The 23,242-nt window shown below is 31.9% G+C and overlaps 2 protein-coding genes across 2 annotated transcripts; one reads left to right on the top strand and one right to left on the bottom strand.

The window, feature by feature from the left end:
- Nucleotides 1-613: 613 nt before the first annotated feature.
- On the bottom strand, nt 614-7,566 carry LOC108905207 (myosin heavy chain, cardiac muscle isoform). The gene is made up of 9 exons (XM_018707995.2): nt 6,978-7,566; nt 5,719-5,827; nt 5,518-5,658; nt 5,317-5,391; nt 5,145-5,261; nt 4,787-4,897; nt 2,743-2,903; nt 2,405-2,688; nt 614-1,310 (listed from the first exon to the last, which is right to left on the bottom strand). The coding sequence occupies exons 1-9, from the start codon at nt 7,322-7,324 to the stop codon at nt 1,132-1,134; spliced, it is 1,524 nt and encodes a 507-aa protein (XP_018563511.1). The 5' UTR covers nt 7,325-7,566; the 3' UTR covers nt 614-1,131.
- A 511-nt stretch (nt 7,567-8,077) lies between these two features.
- LOC108905231 (putative 1-phosphatidylinositol 3-phosphate 5-kinase) lies at nt 8,078-22,976 on the top strand. The gene is made up of 20 exons (XM_018708025.2): nt 8,078-8,493; nt 8,609-8,798; nt 8,930-9,182; nt 10,117-10,323; nt 10,466-10,671; nt 11,970-12,194; nt 12,255-12,443; nt 12,500-12,735; nt 12,955-13,222; nt 13,312-14,009; nt 15,080-15,363; nt 15,846-16,259; nt 16,317-16,618; nt 18,097-18,372; nt 18,823-18,998; nt 19,053-19,366; nt 19,423-19,676; nt 21,335-21,658; nt 21,882-22,043; nt 22,101-22,976. The coding sequence occupies exons 1-20, from the start codon at nt 8,176-8,178 to the stop codon at nt 22,295-22,297; spliced, it is 5,493 nt and encodes a 1,830-aa protein (XP_018563541.1). The 5' UTR covers nt 8,078-8,175; the 3' UTR covers nt 22,298-22,976.
- Nucleotides 22,977-23,242: the final 266 nt, after the last annotated feature.

Raw genomic sequence — 23,242 nt, 5'->3', positions numbered from 1 at the left:
TTTACAATTACAGTTGAGGGCAGTGATGCAAATATTATTTTTTATGCACTTCGTGGATGAAAAGTACTGTTTTAATTCTGATACGATGGAGTATAAGGAGATTAGATTTAGTTTTAATCCCTCTAACAAAAACAAATGAATGCAATATAGAGGGAGTAAAGTGTCACTTTTAGCCCTAAGAGATTAAATTTGCTAATAATCCCTTTAACAAAAACAAATGAACATTTCCAAAGCAATTCAAGCGGCTGTCAAAATAATTTGACAGTTACACTGATATTTCACCTGAACACCAAATGAAATATGCAACTTCTGTGTATCCAATCAAAATGTGTTTAATTAAATTTAATAAATACATTTGGATTGGACGTGCCACCAGTGGAGCTTCTTGACATCTATAGGTATGATACCGGCCTTAAAGTGCATTATACCGCGGTATCTAAATTTTATGTGAAATCAATATGAAAAATAATTTTAAACTTTATCATTCTCAAAATCTGAACAAATAAGTCTTTGCAGACAGATGTTTATAGGACTTTTTAACATAAACTCTTTGATCGACACGATCGCAATTTCCAAAAAGTCCTTATATGAAATTTTCTGCTCGTGTATATTTAATACAGCTATTATACCGAACGCAATTATTTGTATTCCTCAATTATAACCATTCAAAGTTGATTATATTTAACAAAATTACACATTCAATTCACTTACTTTCGATTTGTCGTTTAATTAAACAAGAACCGATATTGTAGTTTAGTGAAGAGAAATATGTAAGGGTCCTTATTGGCTCACTCAACGATAGAAATGTGGTAAAAATGTTAAATTTCATACACCAATTGTCATTCTATATCTAACAACGAATTGCTTCAGGTAAATAAAACTCTAATAAATTTCTGTTCTTTTAGGTGCACATAAAAACACCTAAATGCACCTAAGTAAAATGTCCAGTCGTCAAATATATCATTATTCAACATTTTATTTTTCAAACTTTACCTAGATGCATCAACATTAATCGTTTTATATATTAATTTACGTAAATTTCTATCATTTCTCTAAACATCGACAAATCTGATATATTTAGTCTTAATAGTTAACATTTAATAGTTCTGACTTATTCAAGACAATCTTAAATTATTTCTTTATCCGTCGAATCAATTTTCGAAATGAAGCCGTCCATTTTGTGCGGGTTAATTTAGCACAGTCGGCTTCGTCTAAAATGGCATTTGGACAAAATTTTTCTTTTGGTGTTGTAGCGTTACTTTTATAGTCCCCACATATATCTGACGAAAAACCAGAATCGCTGCCATAGCCTAATAAGAAAAAGCTGTTACAATATTTTCATAACAAGGAGAATCTATATATACGAGGGTTGCCTTTTATCTTTCGGGAAAGACGATCCTGGTGCTGCCATCTGACAACCGACATCCTTATTATAAAATCAGAAATTTTGATGTACACTAGCCGTGTTGTTTACAGTGACTTGAAAAATCTCTGCAAAATGAGCAAAATCCAACAAAAGTTGTTTGCACACAAAACACTTTTAAGCAAACGGTTGCCCGTTTTTTGGAAAAACTGGGCATGTGGTTACTATACCATTAGTGCAAGTCAGATTGTCAATTCTGAATGGTACACAACCATTTGTTTACAAGAAGTCTTCGGAAAAATAAGGGAAACCAACCGCTGAAAATGCATCATTCTCCACCAGGACAATACGAGCTCACAAACATCGTCTCAAACAAGAGACTATTTGAGAACTGAACGAGTCGAATAGAAGAGTCATACAACCCTAATTTAATACGAAAATTCCTGCACATCAAAAATAAATTACGAAGTTCATGTTTTTTGATGCCTGAAGAAGCGGTTAATGCGTTCAAAATGCATGTTTTGGAGGTACCTCAATCAGAATGGGAAAAATGCTTCGATAATTGGTTCGAGCACATGCAAAAGTTTATTGATCGACAATTTGAATATTTGAAAAACAATAAATATAGGATGATTAATTTTGTTCTCTATTCCCGAAATATAGAAGGCAACCCTAGTATATCCACGTCACTTGGCCTTAAAATCATTGGTCAGAAAATACACCTGACATATACCAGTTTCAAGTTTATTAGTTGTCATTAGTATGTCACCAGTGAGATCACCGATGAAGGATTTAACATTCTTGATGTTTATCTACAGACATACTTGAGTGTGGGTGAGATATAACCTATAAAACATATGTCATATCTTAAATGTCATTGCTACTTGATGCGTACTGGCACCATTCCTAAATTTTCAGGAGTTTTGCGAAGCTCACAAACATCAACATGTTTAAATATACGAATGGCTCCAAATGAGAATTTTAAATTCATAAATCACAATGTATCCACTTAAACAGTTTAGTAATAGAAAATAAACTTACCTCTAATACTATTATAATTCCCTTGACTTAGAGCATCGCGATCTTCTTTATCAGAATCTCTGAGATAATTTGAGGAAGTGTCTGAAGCATCGTCCATGTATGAAATCGATAATTCAGCGAATGGAACACTTAACGACGAACACTCACTCTGGGTAGCTGTATTGTTTAACTGACAAAACCATTCGGATAAACTTTCACCTTCACCGTGAATAGGCGAAGGGGGTGGTTTTATCATATTCCGCATTTCCAAAAATGGAGTCTGTAGGCATCCAAATAATTTACGACTGAAATAACATTAGTAAGTATAAATAAGAACAACAAAAACTGACAGACATTACTCGTATTTCCTATTGTGTGGCGTCATTTGCCGGTAAGTTGCTTTTGTGTAGGCACAAACAGAACACTTCTTTTGTCTGCAGGTAGCAAGGTGCTGCACAGCCTTTTGAAATTGAGAAGCTAATGCGTCACTAGCGTGTTCTATTAATTTGCAATCTTCTTCCTAAAGAAGATATCGCGTTAATAATAATGACTACAGTGAGAGATTATACTTTCTTTACGAGCTTTTTTAAAAAAAAATTTTTATCGCAGAGTACTACAGATTACTAATTATAGTTGTTACGATATCAATTAGAACCTGCGAATCTTAAAGTACAGGACCATCTGCACTTCTCTTGAAATTTCTTCCTGTGCTTTATTACATTATCTGTCTCGTAATTTATAGTCGAATAGCCATTGGACGAGTCCGGTATTGGTGAATCAGTCCGCCTGATGTAGAATCGACGGCGGCACGCTGGTCGTCAAAGCAAACCTGTATTGGTCCACTAGGTCGTAAATAATTTTTTTGCATGGTATTCTATAATTAGTTTACTGTCAAACGCTGTTGTCTTGGTTTTGCAAGTGCAGTGGAGAGCAATGATTGGCATTGTTGTTTGTTGGTATAATACGTATTATTAACTATTAGTTAATATTATTTGTAGTCATTAAAATAAATATTATATATACGTAATTATCTACTAATTTAGCATGGCTTTCTGGAGATCCTATGAAACGGAAGACAACGAAATAACCCGGGAAAATCCCCAAATAGTCAAGCCGGTTTTTGTTTAAACTCAGAGTTTAAAAACAAAGATTTACACGTACAAAGTCAGCGTATTATTTGAAATATATGTGAATGTTTGAAAAGAGAAAATGGTGAACAATGTGATAAAGAAATTAGGAAACGGATTAGCGAATTAACTAAAATATCAAAAACATCAATCTATCCTGTAATTAATGAAGGAGACGTTATTAATCACGGTACAAAGAGGAAACGGAAAAATACAAAATTAACAATTTATAATATGTATAAAGAAAATAAAGTTCCTACTTTAAACATGATCCGAAATAAATTAAGCGATTATCCTGATTATAATTATAAATCTTTTGATACTTTACGATATGTATTACAAAACGGTTTTAAATATAAAAAACTTGACAATCGTATGGTAATTATGGAATCACGATGTATAGTTGCACTTCGCGAAGATTATTTACAAAAAATTAGAGAATTTCGTCAACTAAATAGGAATATAGCTCGGAATATAGAATATCTAGACAGGGCAAAATTTTTCTGGGGTTCCAACTGATATAGTAACGACTATACTATGATGATATTGTGTGAATTTTTGGACAGACTAATAAAAATTGAGACAGATACATTAACAGAATAATTTAGTGACATCCAGTGGCAGTACATACTTGGTAAATAAACATCAATTGCAACTGAAATTTAAGAAAAATTATGAAAATTTGAGAATACTCCGACACTCCCTGATACTTCGAGATATTCTCGGTTTTCTAAATTATGTTAAAATAATTTAATCAAAATAAGAAAATAAAAACAAACTAGCCATGTTTAAAATCAATTTTTTTTTCTAACTTTGCATTGTAATTTGTCAATTGCAGTGTTTTAATCAAAATTCAGATTTATGAAAAATTTATATGTTAAAAAAAGTGTTTCTGGTTAATTAGGATGTTACAATATGTACAGGATGTTAATCTACCAACAAAATTTTGAAAATGATCACAAATGAGAAAAGTTCATATGAAAATTTTATTTCTTTTAGTAAAAAACTGTACAAAAAAATAATTAATACACTATTGAAATAACGAAAAAAATTACAAAAAAAGTGGGGTTTTAAAGTTTTAACCAATTTTATAAAAATTCAAATGTTTTATAAAAAATTTTATATTACGTATTCGGTATTTACTACTCTAAAACCTTCGGCATTAATTAGTCGTAAAAAATGATGCCACATATTTGTACACGTTTGTCACTTAATTTGTATTCAGTTCAGAGGAAAATAATTCAATGAATTCAATTATAATATTAAAATGTGTTACCTGATTTTCTAAACAATGTGAATCATTTATTACTCTTCTTCTTTGAACTGGAATTAAATACCTTCCCAATCCTTTACGTTCTGCTTCCAGCGCTTCTTTTAGTTGATCATTCTGTAATTGAAATGTAACTTCATTAGTAAATAAATTGCAAAACTCAAAAAATGCAATGATTGATTTTTTTTATTTTTTGAGATAAATCATTTTTATCAACCCTGTAGTAGAGTGGTAAATTTTAATTATCATATTTCAAGTGATATAAAAAATATAAAAAAAAACAACATTTATGCCCAATCCCTTGAAAACAATAGACTAAGAGGATGAATTAATATTAATCTACTAGTTCAACAACTTTTAATACCTCTCTTTCTAAACATTCCTTTTCATTCTTTATCATCGTCATATGACGAACCACTTCTTGTCTAGCTTGTTCTAATCTTCGTCTATTATATTCCGACTCTCTTGCTTGCTCCTTAAGCTAAAAATTTATTATTAATGTTTACAAAAAGTATTTATAAATACGAGATTCTTACAATTCTCAGTGTTTTATCTCTTTCCTTCTCTATCAAATCTTTCTGCTCTTGGCATTTATCTTTTTCTGCTTTTAACTAAAACAGTAAGGATATTAAATATTCACATTATTTAAATTAAATTTAAAAATTTTAATGTGTCTTAGCCCGTTATTTGATCTTAATATAACCCTGACCACTGCAAAAGCAACTTAATTATTTTACCTTATCGCACTGCTCTTCCAAATACACAACTCTTTCAAACTGCAGAAAGACCTCATCTTCTTTTTCTCTCAATAAAGACTCGTTCGATTCTAAACGTCTTGTTAGTTTATCCCTTTGTTCTATTAAATCGTCCCTTTCCATCTGTTTAAAAAACATGATACAATTAATATCAGCAATATTGTTAATAGTTATGAGCATTACCTTCACTTCATGATACTTTTCCTCTAAGTAATATGCAATATTTCGTGCTTCTTCATACTTCTGAGAAAGATGTAAATATTTGTCATAGTGTTTTTTGAATAACACAAATCTAAAACAATATTTTATCTATTAATTACAAGAAACTGTTAAAAATTGACGTTTTACAATAGTGGATATATGCATTGTTGTAACAAATTTCTGTTTACTTTTATATACAAAATAACACGGTATTAATAAAACGTGCTTTAACTATTTTAGATCTCATTTACATGACGACTGCATCATTATTCCACTGAGATTACTACACACACAAACTTAAAAGTACAAACTCTAACTTTTCTTGTTTTTAAATTACGATATATTTTTGTTATTCAAATTCTATTCTAGTTTAACTGAATTCGAAAAAAATGTAAATGTAACCAAATGAGCAGTGAAAAAGAGAATTGTTTATAGAATACTTAAATGAAGAATATTTTCACACTTGTAATAGAAATAGAGCAAGAATAGTAACAATAAAACTTACACATATTTCTCTAACTTCTAGTGATTCTAGTGATTTATCTTGTTGAATGAACATACTAAAAATACTGTAACAATCTTAAACATTTTTAATCAAATTATGACATTAAAAAATGATTCCCAGTCCTGTTTAAATTATATACCCACTTGTCATTTAGAAATAATCTCAGAATCAATAAAAAAAAAATGGATAAAATGGTGATATACGATTCTATATAAAAATTTTCGTCAAATTCTAATATTGAAACATTGACATGAATTCTGATACTTTGTAACGTAATGCAGAATCAGAATAATAAGATTGTTATCACAAAGCACAAAGTATGTCCGCTGATGCTGACTGTTAAGTACGAATATGATCATCCATTTCATAAGTGGACTTTCGCTAATGCATGTGCATCCTTATACCTTATATCATACAGATACAGGCACTATATTTTTCCAAAAACAGAAATTATTATAACTAAATTCAATTGTATACCCAACTGTTATCAGTATCCACATACTTGTAAATCATTCAACATTAAACATCCCTTGTATATCTGTCGGTACACTGACGCAACCATAATTATCACAAAATGTAAAATTATGTGGTAAATTAATGCTTACCTATATCATGCGTGCAAATTGACTTTTATGAATAAAAAAATTTCACGTAGACTAAATACTATAGATATACACCAGCTTGGCATATAAATCTTGAAATAACCAATTTAAATAAGGAATATCAGTAAACATACCTGTAGAAGTCATTTTCTGTAACAATATCTCTAATACTATCCTCTGGATCGACCCTATCATATACTGGTATTCGTCTTCTATGACTTTTGGGTAGAATAAGTTCAGCCTTATCTAAAAATTCTTCTTTTGTGGGTGATATCGACGATGTTACATCAAGGAGGTTCTCTGAATGTCCATGATGAATTTCTTCGGATACTGGTAGAGATTCTGAGTTTTGTAAGACCAATTCATCACTTTTACTCGATGACAAATCATTATAAAATTGTTCAGTGGCTCTATTAGCTCTGTAGGTATCCAAAAAAGATCTAGGAAATGTATCGCCACGGGAAATAAGCAATTCTGTCATGATTGTTACTTACTAATTATTTATTTCTGACCGATTTATTTAAACTACACACGTATTCAAGGAATTTCATTACTAATTCCAATAATACAACTGAAAAATAAAAAATAGCAAACAAACAACACTTGTTTTGTTTCTTATTCTGTGACAGTTATATCACTTCTAAATATATACAAATACACAATCCACAATCTACGAAGTAACTTGGTCATCAATCATTTTTGCATTACTCAGTTTATAGTTTCCATTCTTTACAAATGTCAAAATTGTCAAAGTCAAATGATTATATTTAGGCTTTTTCTAACGAGACTAACCGAAAATACCAAGATCCAAGATCACTTTTGTGAAGTGGGCTCGCATAGCATGACGTCATTAGACTGTAACCTGAAATCACAGCCGTTGATTGGTTTAATATGGCGGGTTTATAAATTCAGCCAATCAGCTTTTCGGTATCAGATTATAATCTAAGGAGAACCGTGTCCCGTTCCAAATTAAGTTTACGATTCACAATACAGGTGGATTCAGATTAAATAAACAGAAAATGAATAATATGGAATACAGAACGATCTGAGTTGTGAGACAATAACCGAACGCGCTTATATTTTGTGAAAAAGCGTGGATCCACATGCATGCGTAATGATGACGGATTCCTTGTAACCACGTGACCAACAACATCCAATTGTGCATCAGTAAAACGACTATTCCGTGACAGCACCGGCAGATGTCACAGATGACAGTTGATGTCAGCTGTTGTTGTGAGCGTATTGTGGTATTTATCTATCATAATTTCATTTTTATTTCATTAATTAAAATGCAAATAGTTACGTAAATATTATAACTTTACGTTAAATATCATGAATAAAAACTTGCAATCACCTACAAAATTAACGGAGTTTGCTCCTTTACAACCTGAAGAAAGACCACAAAGCGTTGGACAACTTATATCGAATTTTTTTAAAATAACTAAAAACACAACACAAGTCGAACAAACTAGTGAAACTTTAGATAATGATGGTCAAGAATCTCTTCCTAATTGGGCTATTAACTCTTCAGTTGAGGCTTATGCTGGAAAAGAATCAACAGCAAATGTTTATAATGTTGATGTAAATGAAGGCCGTAGTTTACCTAATGTTTTAAAGAGAATAAGTAACTTATTAGCGTTAAAAAGCACAGTAAGTGTCTCTTGTATTATACCATATATTTATTGTCACAAAAGCAGTAATAAAAATACATATATTTCTACCAGAATTACATTATAATTCTATCTGAATTAATTTTCTGCTTTAGAGTTTACAAGATTATGGGGATACAGAATTAAAACAGTATTGGATGCCTGATTCAGTAAGTAAGGAATGCTATGAATGTTCTGAAAAATTTACTACATTTCGCAGACGACACCACTGCAGAGTATGTGGACAAATATTTTGTTCGCAGTGCTGTAATCAGCAAATTCCAGGAAAAATTTTTGGTTGTACTGGTAAGTCGCTCTGGTAATGTTTCATTTCATATTATTAAACAACCCAGCAAACACAAAAACTGGCATATATGACCATTGATTGTGTTTGCTGGGAAACTTAATATTTAATGTTAAATTGATTTAATTTACAGGTGACTTAAGAGTATGTACATATTGTTGCAAAGTAGTCCTATCCTATCTACAAACTTCTGATTTAGGCACTGATTTGTCAACAGACTTGAAAATTTTACAGGAAAACTTACAGTCAAAATTTGGATCTTCACTTTCTCCTAGAGATCTGGAAGATAATGTTACCCAATCACTATGCAATAATATGACGGAAGGAAATACTGCAAAAAGAAAAATATCTGTTGGTTATCAAGAAGAAAAGTTCGCCTCCGGAAGGTAGGATGCAAAGTAGTAATTATTTTACTGAATTGTATAATGTTTTGATTTGTAAAACCATTCATTAACGGCATCTACCTTGACCAATTTCAAATCCGTAGTAAGAGTTACTAAAAAAAAGTTAACTGTTCGTAGAACATATACCTAACCCATATTTTTTTCCTTTGTTTTAATTTAAAAAAATGTGCCTTTAAAAGTTTAGTAAAAACTCAGATAGGTAATTTTAGATGTAAAGAATGTAATGAAATATTTGGCTGTCCACTAAGGCTTTTACTAAACATCATATTAATCAATTTAAAATGATTACCAAACATCGCCATAAGATTCTACAATGAAAATTAATGGAGATGTTTCGAAATTTTGTTGAAAAATTCTTCATAACTGAGATACACCCTGTATGTTCAGTTGATAAAATAAGACTGAAAAAAATTAAGGGCCATTAATGGAATGGGGATACTAAAAATAATAACACCTTGTATATTATTATTTACATATCTAAAAAATATTTATTACCTACTCAAAATATATTATACTCGAACAAACTAGCTAGCTAAAATCTCTAGGTAAAATAATTAAAAGTGATATTACAAAATATTGTTTCATATTACCCTATTTAGTAGGTTATATCTTAGCAAGCGTTAACTTCTGTACATTAAATGTCTGATTTAATATGAGTTTAAAACAAATTGAATATGTTCATTTTCAATTATTATCGAAGCATATTTTATTTGTTTTTGTTGACAAAAATTGGTTAGCGATGTTACCATTTAAAGTCTCACTACGAGACTGAATTTTGTATCACCTCAATTGAATTTGTACCAAATAGGATAAAACAGAAAGGTTTAGGAAAATTTTAAACATTTAATAGTGATTATATTCACATTTTCATGATTCAGTTTTTCATGGAGTACAACTTACCAACTAAATATTTTAGTTCTCATGTCACCTATTTGACAACAGAAGAAAAATGTAAAGCTCTACAGAATTCAATATCGCTTAGGAATTTATTTGAAGAAATTTGTAAACCTACCACCGGAGTACCTTTTGACACACATAGGTATCGGTTGAGGACTTATACCCAGTGCATTCTTGGTTCTGAGCTTGTTGATTGGTTAATATTCCAACAAAAAGCAAATAACAGGTACGGATATGTTTATCTTTAGGACCCTACACCCTATCATCAGCCGTCAATTTTCCATTCTTCACATTTGTTCTGTTGATTTTCTTATATAGTTATTATTCGTAAATTACAAAAGAAATGTCTATTGCTTTGAAATTTGCAGAGTTCAAGCATCAGCTATTTGCCAAGCACTTTTAGAAGGTGGCTATATAGAAAATGCATCGGAAACAGCATCGTTTATCGACGGCTATGCTTTCTATAAACGAGGAAGTCTCATGACATTGCCACAACCCGAGAAAAGAATTGAAATTTCCTCTCAAGAGGAACCGAGCTGGGTGCAACAAATCCCTCAAGAGTCTAGCATGACAGGTACACTGAATTAGGTTTTAAATAAATATTAGTCATGTTTTAACATTTCATACCAGTAGAATATTCAGTTTATCGTTTCCTAATTTATTATTTATTTATTTAATATAAGAAAAAGCAACTACTTATTACGAGTTTTGAATTTTATATACAAGATGTCTCCGAAAGGCTGGGAAATCTTAAAACTAGAAATATTAGAGACTAAAATGTTGATTGAGCCAAATGTATCTTAAGAACGCCACTCACGTTTCAACGTCGCAGTAGAATTTTGTCGAATGCGATAAAATTGAACATAATTTGATCGTGTATTTTCGCTGTTCGACCAAGTCGGTGCGATTTGATTGCAGACAAACCAGTCAGTCTGCTGCAGTACGGCATTGTTGCTTGGGTCGTTTATTTGACCGTGTATTGTGATTTGCGATTAGAATGTACGATTTTAATACTGCGGAACAAATCATTTGCTAGTGAATTTCGAAAATGGCTTATAGCGAGACATTTTTAAGAGATTTTTTTGACCTGGATAAAGAACAAGAATGTCTTTGGAAAATAAAATCGCCATCATATCATGATAAAATCGCAATTCTTCTAATAAATGGGCGTGACTGTATGTATGTCTTTTTAATAACCAGTTTTTGCACCACCACCTTACGTTACTTGTGTTTTTTTCGTCTTTTCGGTTATACAAAGCGCAAGAGCCGCTAAAAGTGTATTTTCATCTGACATGTTTATCATTTGAAAGTAAAATTCGTACTGCAAAATCGTTACGTGTGTGTTCCCATCCGATTTCCAACACAATTGTACTGCAATCGCATTCGACAAAATTGTACTGCGGCGTTGGAACGTGAGTGGCGTTCTTTAGTCTCAATATTGATAGTTGAAAAGGAATAGGATGTCAGAGCTACATTTTTATTTGCAACTTCTTTATTGCTGGAGAATTTAATTAGGTTTTGGCTAAAATTCCTTATATGGGTTCTTTTTTTTTATATGAAAAAAATAATCCATTATTGATTTTGTTTGGATTTCCGCAAGGTGCCACACACACCACTATTGTAAATAAATTACAAATATAGTGGTGTTAAAGTCTGACCAAAATTTGAAAAAACTGTTAATAAAATTGTACAATGATACAAAAACAAAGAATCAACTTGATAGACAATATACAACACATGCAATTTGAACATTTTCATTACTTTTTAATTAAACCTCGTATATTGCCGACTTTCTATATTTTTTTGTCTTTTTTTTCATAGTGACCTGATAACCCATAATATTTCTTTCTTTATAATAGACAATATTTCTAGATTCAGATAATGAACAAACATCTCCAATAAATTTAAATCAAGGAAATCTAACATCATCTTCGTCTTACATGTTGGATTTGAATTTAGAAGCAAACACAGTGTACTTGTCGCGCCCTTTTGAGGCAGGTTACAAGTCGCCAGATTCTATAGAACCAGATTATAAAGAACAGCAAGAAACCACAATTGTAAGGCCTTCGGAACAAAGAGAATTAGCTCCTGAATCGGGTAATAATAAAAAAAACTATATATAAACATTTGCAGAAATAACACCTCTAAATATTTAAGGTTGGTTCAATGTGTCGGCATTAAGAGATGAAAATGGTGAGAAATTAGCCTACGGTTTATTAAGTGAGACATACGAACAGCACGAACAAAGTTTAATGAAGCAGTTACTGTCATTTAAGGGGTTGTCTCATTCATGGTCCGATATAATTATTCCTTTAATACATAATATAATTACCGTTATTAGACCAGGTAAAATAATTGCCTTACACTGAAAATTTTCAGCAAATGGCAAATTAATCTTTCAGATAAAAATCATGATGCCGTTGATTTGGATATTCGACATTACGTACAATTTAAAATCTTAACTGGAAACTTACGAAAGGAAACGGCACTAGTTGGAGGAATAGTATGCAGCAAAAATGTCGCCCACAAGGGTATGCTAACAGAACTTGAAAACCCAAGAATTTTGTTGTTACAATGTTCGATCGTTTATCAAAGGACTGAAGGAAGATTAATGTCTTTAGAGCCAGTTTTAATGCAGGTAAAAAATATTAATTTCAAGTTTTGTTATATAAATGTATAGGAAGTAATAATTAATTAATTAATGTTATTAATAATTATAGTGCTAAAATGAAAAAATATTTGTTCTCTCTAATAAGTGATTGTTTAAATTATCTTAACATCTTTGTGAATGGACACAGATTAATTTTTGATTGATTTATTACATATTATTATAATTGCAATTTTTTTACATCTTTAGGAACATGAATACTTAAGAAATGTGGCAGCTCGTATAGTTGCTCTCCAACCAAATATCGTGTTAGTGCAACGAAACGTATCGAGACTTGCTCAAGATATGTTACGGCAACACAAAATTACCCTCGTACAGAACGTAAAACAAAGCGTTTTGGAAAGATTGGCTCGTTGTACGGAAGCAGACATAGTATCAGCCGTTGACGCTCATATTGGGCGACCAAAGTTGGGGACGTGCAAAAGATTTTATGTAAAAAGCTTTGATACTGAAAGGGGTGAGTTAAAATACTATTTACTGTTAAACGTGTTAAGTATTATTTTTGTACAGAATTAAACTTTACTTAACTCGTATAATTATTGTTAGGCGGAGTAAAAACGCTAATGTTCTTTGATGGCCTACCGCTTCCTCATCTAGGTGGTACCGTTTTGTTGAGAGGTGGATCAAAGGCTGAATTAATTCAAATGAAAAAAGTGGCCTCTTTCATGTTATTTACAGCATATAACTGGCGTTTAGAGAAGTCCTTTTTAATGGACGAATTTGCGATGCCGCCAAATACAAAATGTGAATTTTTGGAAGACAGTAAAGAAAATTCACCAGATTTTCCAACACCAAAGACTATAACTAACTTGAATTCGAAGTTACTAGGCTCTGCATCTGAAACTGAAAAACCGACAGTCGCTAAAAAGAGCAATAATGAGAAAAATGAAATAGTAATCGAGGCGAAGAAAATAACAGTGGAAACAATTAAAGATTTTACAGATCCGTTACATTCTTACACTCTCGAAAATGAAACTACAAAGGTGGATACAGGAGAAACATTTACAGTGGCTGAATTACCCTTGTCTAATATTTTCAGAAAATGGCTGGACGATGCGATATTATGTATATCACCATTTATAGTTTTTTCGGTACCTTATTTAGAGACGGAATTTGGAAAAAAATGCAAACTGAGACAATTTTTTCCGAGGTATATATACTTCAGTGAACAGTTCGGTAATAATAAAAAGAATAAATGGAAAGAAGAGTTAACTCCAGTTGACAGAAATTCTAATAACAAAAAGGTACTTTTTGTTTGGTGATTATTCTCATTAAATATTTTTATTAATTTTATTTGAAATTGAATTAAAACTCTTATTGAATATTATACAAGGTGTTAGAAGTTTGACTGCCTTAATTTTAACAGACGATAGAAATATACAAAAACACCTTATATGACATGAGTCCTAAACTCAACCATTTCCGAGAAATATCCAACTTGATGTACAAAAGTTCGATTAATTAAGGAATATTGACATAACCGCGTGCATAGAATACCATAAAATACAATGTTTATCACTTTTTTTAACTTGTTTATGCTTAATTCTAAAAAATAATTAAATTTAAAATTCAATAAAATTCATATCGAGCAATGTGACAACGGCGCGTCGGATAACACGAGGTACTAAGCTGTCCAGCAATACACAATTCTGGTATCTGGAATTGGACCATGTCTGAGTGTTTTTTGCATACCACTATTTCCTTGAGGTGTTTTCCAGGGAGTGCGCGAAAATTGGATTCGAAGGTGTCAAAAGTGGTGGTGGACATTTTGAGCATTTTTTCTAGTTTGTTTTGTACTTGTGTGTTTAAAAATTACTGAATTTTAATACGTATGAGTATTTGGATGACGTGAATCTTTGGGTACTTTAATTACATATTTTTTAAATTCATAATTTGATTAAAAGTTAAGTTCCTGTTTTAAGAGATTCCTTATTTCTAAAATTTGAGCTAAAATTTAAGCACAACACTATCTTCGTACTACAAAATCGATACATTTTATTTTATTTATTTAAAAACTGGAAAACAATTGTCTTGAAATTTACTAAATGTTTCACAATAATTGTTTACATTTTTTCCGTAGGACAAGTCTGCTGCGTGCACATGTGGTATGCACCAGCTGTGTCGCGTTAGGTTAAATGCTGTTGTCAGGTTGTGTTGAAAATCCCCAATATTAATACTCGCTGTATTTTGAAAACTGTTAATCTTACACCCCTGTAATATACAACTTTTTTGTTCATTTATGACTACACTATCTTATGCTGAAGTAATGTCAGTCAAACTTCTTACACGCTGTATTTATTTTATGCTGTTTCAGATCAAACCACTGCACGCCTTTTTAAAAACGAAAATAACCACAAATGTAGAAGACGTGAATATTCAAAATTCGCTTGCTAATTTTAGAGCGTGCGGTGGTAGATATGAGAAAAAAGAGAATATTTGCATTGTTACGAAGAAAGATGACATTAAGAAAACTTTGGAATTAGAACAGGAAAGCACCAAAGATGTGCTCGATCCGACAAACCACCAAAAATTGGCTGTTTTATTTTGTAGCTTCAGTGCAGAGTCGAATAATGCACCGGCATTTTGTGTGAACCCTTGGTAAGTTAAAGTTGCACGTTTAAATCGTAATGATATAACCAATCTAAAAAACTTACTTCAGGACAAACAGTTTCCCCAACTTCTGTAGATTTTATTTTCTAGTTATTACTCCATCAAGATTTAATTGTTCTTAATGTTTTGTTAACTTATCAATGTTTTTTTTTTCATTTTTCGTAATTATAACTACTTCATCCACAAAAATTAAAAATTATTTTTTTAATTTGGAACTGCACATTTAAGAATACATTATAGAACATTTTATTTGTTTATTTAATCAATTTATAATTCCATACGTTTGCTTACCCCATAAAAAGAACGGAAATAGATTAAATCTGTGAATAAATCCTTTTTTTACAAAAAAGCGTTTCCATTTGAAATGTGTGTATGTAGTTTATTTTGAATCACACTGATTTTCGTTCGTTATCTTGTCATTTGTTCACTTGTGAAAAAAACGGTTTATTTATAAAATTAATCTTTTTAAGGGTTGTATTTATGGATTTCTACGGACGTAACGATATTCCCTTGGGTTGTTTTTTGGAAAGATACTGTTTTAGACCTACATATTATTGTCCTTCTAAATCGTGCGACACCCCTATGGTGAAACATACGAGACGATTCGTCCATAACTCTGGATGTGTCAGTATATCATTAAACTACTTTGAAAATGAATTTTCTGAGGAAAGTATAGTTATGTGGACCTGGTGTACAAAATGCCAAAGTGTTTCCCCCGTCGTACCTATGTCAGCAGACACGTGGTCTTACTCTTTTGCAAAATATTTAGAATCCAAGTTCCACGGAGACGTTTTCAGCAGACGAGGCCAATATTCTTGCAACCACAGCTTGCATCATGATCATTACCAGTACTTCGGTTTCAAAAATTATGTAGCATCGTTTAAGTAAGTTTAACTACTTGATTTATACGAGGAAATAAAATGAATGTACGTACTTTTCAGATACACGTACATCAATATTTGGGAGATATCTCTGCCTCCACTGTTAATTGAAATTACTAATGATGCAAATCAATTCCAGAGTAAATTAATCGACGAAGTTCGAATTATGGCACAAAAGGGCCATGAAATATTCTCTTTGATACAAGATAAATTATCATATTCTCCAGTGGACGAATTGGAAAATATTGGTAACTTGAAACAACTCCTTTGTAAGGAGCAAGTGCTATTTAAGCAAAAAGTTGAGGAAGTCCAATTAAAACTTACTTCCCCAACAATTGAAAATAAAGACTTTGAAGAAAAAGGTAAATCGTAATCCCTTCGAAATATCTTTTCCAATTCAAAGACCACCGCTATCTAATAAGCAGCTCTTAGTAGGGACATCTGATAATCTCCTCTGAATGTATATTGTTTGGCTCAGAAACCATCGCTATCTAATAACCATATCTTGCACTTCCTAGCTTTCGTTAAATATTAGGCATATCTTACACCTTCTTCGTACACAGCTGGCTTCCGCTAAATAGTAGGAACATCTGATAATTCCCTCCAAATATGTATTATTGGGCTCAGAGACCGTCGCTGTGTAGTAATCATATCTTGTCTTATATTCTCTATTGTGCAGCTCAGAACTCATTGCTATTGTTCAGCTCAAAGGCCGTCGCTATTCAGTAAGCATATCTTGCATCCTTGTGGTATACAGCTCAGAGGCCTTCCCTAAATAGTAGGGACTTTTGATATTCTCTGAATATCTAGCTTAGAAGCTTTCGTTAAATACTAGACATGTCTTACACCTTCTTGGTACACAGCTGGCTTTCGCTAAATAGTAGGGACATCTAATAATCCCCTTCAAATATCTATTGTTCAGCTCAGAGACCTTCGCTATCTAGTAATCATGTCTTGTCTTATATACTCTATTGTGCAGCTCGGAACCCATTGCTATCGCTCAGCTCGAAGGCCGTTGCTATTCAGTAAGCATATCTTGCATCCTTGAGGTATACAGCTCGGAGGCCTTCCCTAAATAATAGGGACTTTTGATAATCTCTGAATATCAGCTTAGAAGCTTTCGCTAAATACTAGACATGTCTTACACCTTCTTGCTACACAGCTAGCTTTCGCTAAATAGTAGGGACAACTAATAATCCCCTTCAATTATCTACTGTTCAGCTCAGAGACCATCGCTATCTAGTAATCATGTCTTGTCTTATATTCTCTATTGTGCAGCTCGGAACATATTGCTATCGCTCAGCTCGAAGGCCGTCGTTATTCAGTAAGCATATCTTGCATCCTTGTGGTATACAGCTCAGAGGCCTTCCCTAAATAGTAGGGACTTTTGATATTCTCTAAATATCTAGCTTAGAAGCTTTCGCTAAATACTAGACATGTCTTACACCTTCTTGGTACACAGCTGGTTTTCGCTAAATAGTAGGAAAATCTAATAATACCCTTCAAATATCTATTGTTCAGCTCAGAGACCATCGCTATCTAGTAATCATGTCTTGTCTTATATTCTCTATTGTGCAACTCGGAACATATTGCTATCGCTCAGCTCAAAAGCCGTCGCTATTCAGTAAGCATATCTTGCATCCTTGTGGTACACAGCTCAGAGACTTTCGCTAAATAGTAGGCATGTCTTACAACTTCTTGGTGCACATCTCGGAGGCTTTGGCGAAATCTCAATGAATCAGAAAAATGAAACATTTCTAACCTATCTTGGTATAAACTTCTTATTATCGGAGCTGTAAAATTTTGTATGTTTTATGTATCCATTTTCTGAAATTTGTAGAATTGTATGCAGCATATTGGAAAATATCGGATGTTCTTATTAAAATAAAAAAATCAATAGTGGAAACTGTGGATGTTTGGAATGTGAGGCTATCGGAAGCCACTCGTAAAAAGGATACTGACAAAAAAAAGGACAAGCCTTCTCAAATAGAATCAGACTCCAGTGTTGATGAAACAGTAACATCAGAATTATCCAATGAATTACAAATAAATGAACAACCAGAAAAAGGAACAAGTAATTTAATATTCAAGAAATTAAAAAGTCTGGATAACGAATGTAAGTAAGCATTTTAAGATCATAATTTTAAATAATTTCCATTTTCATCAGATCAGAAATACTCTACTTTTTATTACAAGCTTTTTTTTAACTTGCCTTGTTAGTATGGGTGAAATCTTGCAACTGAATTTTAAAACTCCAATCGATTGAGCTGAAAGTTTGCATACATGTTTAGTTTGGATGACAATGCATGGTTAGCTAAGTGACGTCATTATAAATCCAATATGGCAGACTCCCAAAGATGGCGGACCAGTTATTTTTTATGCACCCCCGTGATATGGGTATCAAATGAAAGGGTTTGCTGAGAAGAATACGAAAATAAAATGACGTCACTAAAAGCTTGTTTTTGAAAAAAAAAAATTTATACATGAACTTATTAATAATTGTGTTAAATGCAAAATTTAAATGTGTTGAAATCATTTAAAAGTGTATATAATGTTTTACATTTAGATGATTATCACAGTCCTTCATCTCCGAAAAGTCATCACAGAACCTACTCAGATGACGGAACGGTTATGATTCAAAGTGAAGATGTAAACGATGGCAAAAAAGAATCAGACAAAAAAACCGTTAAAAATATTCTGTCACAGCTACTACCTTCGGTACACACTTTGACGTCAATATCTGTAAGTGCCTAAAAATGATCGTATAATATGTTTCTGTCTTTTAATCATTTATAGCCTCCATTTGGTGTTCAAGAACACTACACTCTTCCACTTGGTACATCAATACCGATAGTTGTCTACGAGAATGAACCAAGTTCTATTATTTCATATACCTTAAACTCAGTGGATTATAAAAAAGCTTTTGAAGATTTAACTATTAAAAAAAATGCGGAACAAAGCCCTAGTCCTGTAACTAAACGCAAGAGCAACTCTGATAAGGAAAAAAGTGACGACGATAAGTCGCTTAATCTTCTGGGATTTTTACGGAACAAAGACTCAAAACCAGATTTAGTCAATTCGCCTCTTAATTCTACGAATTCTGATGCAAAGTGGGTATCACCAAGAACTGACGAATGTTGATATTTATATGGCTTATTGTTTTTAGTCAGTCTGATCAGACGTCACCAGCAACGGAAAAAACCGAAGACACAAAAAAATCTAGAAACTGTCACATTGACGTACAATTCCAAGATCCCAACTGCAATTTCTTCTGTAGAGTGTATTTAGCTGAGAAATTTGCAACATTGAGGTCATTGGTGCTACCGATGGGAGAAGAAGCATATGTCAGATCGTTGTCTAGATCGGTACAATGGAATGCAAGAGGTGGAAAGTCTGGTTCGAATTTTTCAAAAACTGCGGGTGAGTAATATTAATCCTTTCACTGCGATACCTGTTTCAAATGATGTTCTTGCCGTGCTGATAGCGGCAAACTGTGCAGATATTGTGCTTCCCGCAATAAGTACAATTTTTTATGTTGCTTCACATGCTGAACATAGTGACTCGTTTTTTTATGTAATATTTTATGTGTCCCAATGAAACGCGTTCTCTACTAACATTTTTATTATAATAATCCTTTTATTACATGAAAAGATGGTGGAAATAGATGTAACAGTTGTTTTACGTTTTTGGATCTCAATAATTATTTGTTTAGAATCATTTGTATGCATAAAAAAAACTTACTAATTAAGTTCATATTCTAACAATCCCGTATTTATATTTTTTCCACAATAATAACTGACAAATTTTGGTAATGAAGAAACTAATTTCTTTATGCGGAAACCAGGAATAAAGTTTTCTGAGAAAACTATATAAAAAAAGATTCAGTATGTTGCATAATTACACCCTGTTTGTGGTTTACTAATATTAAAAAAAAAAAGATATTAAATGCACATGCTATTATCAAATAAATAATAAATTAAGATGGAAATATACACAAGCTGTAGCAAAGGCTTATTAAATATTGATCTGCCTATCTGCCCTAACAAGTGATATTTGAAGGCGTGTCTTAAATTGAGGCATAATTATATAGTCCTTACAATATTTGTTGACATGGAATTCGAAGAAAAAAATGAGAAATAAGCCAATAAAGTTCTGTTATCGGAACTACTGTAACAATTTACCGTGACAGGGACATACCTTAAATTTTCAGCGTTATTTTCAGAATATTAATATATATCTAAGGTACCTACATATACCTACGTATATAAAGTAGATTTTTTTTATTAAAACGTTTTTNTTTATATATACCTAAGATAAATATATACAGGGTGTCGCGCTTAAATGTGATACAAGCCTGTAACTTTATGTTTTGGCCGATTTCAAAAATTTCTTTTTTATAATGTAGGGTAAAAAGAACTCTATGTAACTGCGATACTACTAATTGGTATTAGCGATTTTTTCTAAAAAACAGATTATGTATTCTCATTCAGCATCCCTTAAAATGTCTTATCGCCAAGTTTCGTCAAATTCAATACATGTTCGAGCACTCCATGATGTCGCGTTTAAATGTGGTACAAGCCTGTAACTTCTCTTCTTTATTTTTTGGCCGATTTCAAATTTTTTTTAGAATGTAGAGTAAAAAAACTGTCTGACTGGTTGGTTGCCGTGTCGTTGGTTCTTGATGTTTTGAGAGACGCATCTCTAGCTGGTATTTACATTTACTGTGTGCCCTGGTCCATGGTGATTATTTCGTCTGTCTCGAGTCATTTCCAAATTCCATATATGTAGTGGGTCTCAATTGAAATTATCTTGACTCTTCTGGATTTCTGTTGCATCTCTGTAAAATTTTCTCACCCTCAGTAGAATTCTGGTATTAGATAGATCCATCACGTGTCCTGTATCTGCCCTGTGTTCTGCTTTTAACCTCATATTAATGTGTCTTCCCATTTGTCTAATTCTAATACATACATTTCGGGATATTCACGGAATGCTGTATACACCAGAGCTTTGTTTGTTTATTTATTCTTTATTAAAAGGCAAACAAAACTCACTCCTTTCACTCATTTCCTTTTTTACAGATGACCGATTTATTTTAAAAGAAATGTCAAAATCTGAAGTTCAACTGTTTTTGGAGTCCGCTTCAAACTACTTTGTTTATATGCACAAAAGCTATACCACTAAACAGCCAACGCTGTTAGGAAAAATCGTAGGAATTTATCAAATTATATTTAGGAATAACTCTAACATCGCATATAGAAATAATTTGCTTGTGATGGAAAACTTATTCTATAATAGAAAAGTAACGCAGAAATTTGACCTAAAAGGATCTATGAGGAATAGATTAGTCGTACCTGAAAACCAAGAAGGGGAAATAGTTTTATTGGATGAAAATCTTCTTAAAAGTAAGTAAATATGTCGTAATATAAATTTTTTGTTGTACATGGTGTCCACTAGTTAAAGGAGATACTAGGTGTTTTCCACTTTTTCAGATATTATCATAAAATGAAATAATGTAGCAAATGACCAATAAAAGAAAAAACTTATATTTATAAAAAAAAAAGTTTTAAATATGTGTAAGATCATGTGTGTTTTTTTATTTTGAGTTATAGCTTTAGATATTTTCAGTGACTTGCGATTCTCCTCTATACATTTTACCACATTCCAAGGCTGTTCTGACAGCTGCAATACAAAATGATACTGAATTCCTCTTTACTCAGTCTGTGATGGATTATTCTCTACTTGTAGGACTAGATCCAGAAAATAAAGAGTTAGTTTTAGGAATTATAGGTAGAGTATTTGGTACATATCTTAAATATTAGTCTGAAAATGTATACTTTATTTTAGATTATATAAGAACGTTTACATGGGATAAGAGATTAGAAACCATTGTCAAAAAAAGTGGATTTTTAGGGGGACAGGGGAAATTGCCTACAATCGTGTCTCCGGAAGAATATCAAAAACGGTTTATTGAAGCAATGCACAGGTACTTTTTAGAAGTACCTGATCATTGGGCTGGACTCGGGAAGGGATTAGATATATAAGTTAAATTATTTATCTTAAATTTTCACATATTTTATTTTTCCATTCATGTTCTGTGTTATTTGTTCTAGTATCAGATATTTATTCAAAAGTATTTTAAATCAGTCTTACCTTAGACTTTTTGTATATTATTGATGGTAAGTACTATTTCCCAAAACACCTGTAAATAGTAAGAAATAATACATACAGTTCTTTTGAAATGACTTCTTTTTGGTATTTGTAATTTGAACATACTCCTCGTCAGCTAATTTCCAAGAATAAAGAATCTAGAAAAAATAGTCAATTTTGAATGGTATACAACCATTTGTATATTAGAAGGCTTCGGAAAAATAAGGGAAACCAACCGCCAAAGAAGCACATTTTCCACCAATCGAGCTCTCACACATTGTCTCAAACAAGACATTTTGAGAACTGAAAAAGTTGAATTGATGAGTCATCCACCGTACAGACCTGATTTGGCACCCAGTGACTTTTTTATTTCCGCACATCAAAAATAAATTACGAAATCGATGTTTTTCAACGCCTTGTGAAGTGGTTTATGTGTTCAAAATACATGTTTTGGAGGTACCTCCATTGGAATGGAAAAAGTGCTTCAAAAATTGATGCGAGCGCATGCATAAGTGTAGTGATCTTTCTGGAGAATATTTTGAAAAATAACAAAGCAGTATTCGATGATTTTTTCTTTTTTTGTTCTCTATTCCCGAAATATAAAAAGCACCCCTCGTAATATTGAAGTAACAGACGACTTGGTCAAATATCAGCCATATATTTTTACAGAATATATTAATAAATATATAATGTTTCAAAAAAATATATATTTCTTTGGATAATTTACATCACATTAATTAGTCTAGTAAATAAACGTATTCATATAATAATAATCATAATAATAATAAAAGTAATTTACATACTTAAAACTAATAGTTTTAACACTGAAAAAAATATAA

The sequence above is a fragment of the Anoplophora glabripennis genome, unplaced genomic scaffold, assembly GCF_000390285.2.
Source record: "Anoplophora glabripennis isolate ALB-LARVAE unplaced genomic scaffold, Agla_2.0 scaffold68, whole genome shotgun sequence".
Taxonomy (NCBI): domain Eukaryota; kingdom Metazoa; phylum Arthropoda; class Insecta; order Coleoptera; family Cerambycidae; genus Anoplophora; species Anoplophora glabripennis.
Note: the sequence above shows the minus strand (reverse complement) of the source record. Positions and strands in the feature narration are given on the sequence as shown.

What these genes read in the sequence shown, in the direction of transcription:
- LOC108905207 (XM_018707995.2), bottom strand. Translation starts at nt 7,324, where the DNA reads ATGACAGAATTGCTTATTTCCCGTGGCGATACATTTCCTAGATCTTTT. An exon ending in GAGATAAAACACTGAGAATT is followed by an intron (nt 5,262 to 5,316) that starts GTAAGAATCTCG and finishes ATAAATTTTTAG; the next exon opens with CTTAAGGAGCAAGCAAGAGA. An exon ending in CCACACAATAGGAAATACGA is followed by an intron (nt 2,689 to 2,742) that starts GTAATGTCTGTC and finishes ATGTTATTTCAG; the next exon opens with TCGTAAATTATTTGGATGCC.
- LOC108905231 (XM_018708025.2), top strand. Translation starts at nt 8,176, where the DNA reads ATGAATAAAAACTTGCAATCACCTACAAAATTAACGGAGTTTGCTCCT. An exon ending in AAAAAGTCTGGATAACGAAT is followed by an intron (nt 18,373 to 18,822) that starts GTAAGTAAGCAT and finishes TTTTACATTTAG; the next exon opens with ATGATTATCACAGTCCTTCA. An exon ending in GGATGAAAATCTTCTTAAAA is followed by an intron (nt 21,659 to 21,881) that starts GTAAGTAAATAT and finishes AGATATTTTCAG; the next exon opens with TGACTTGCGATTCTCCTCTA.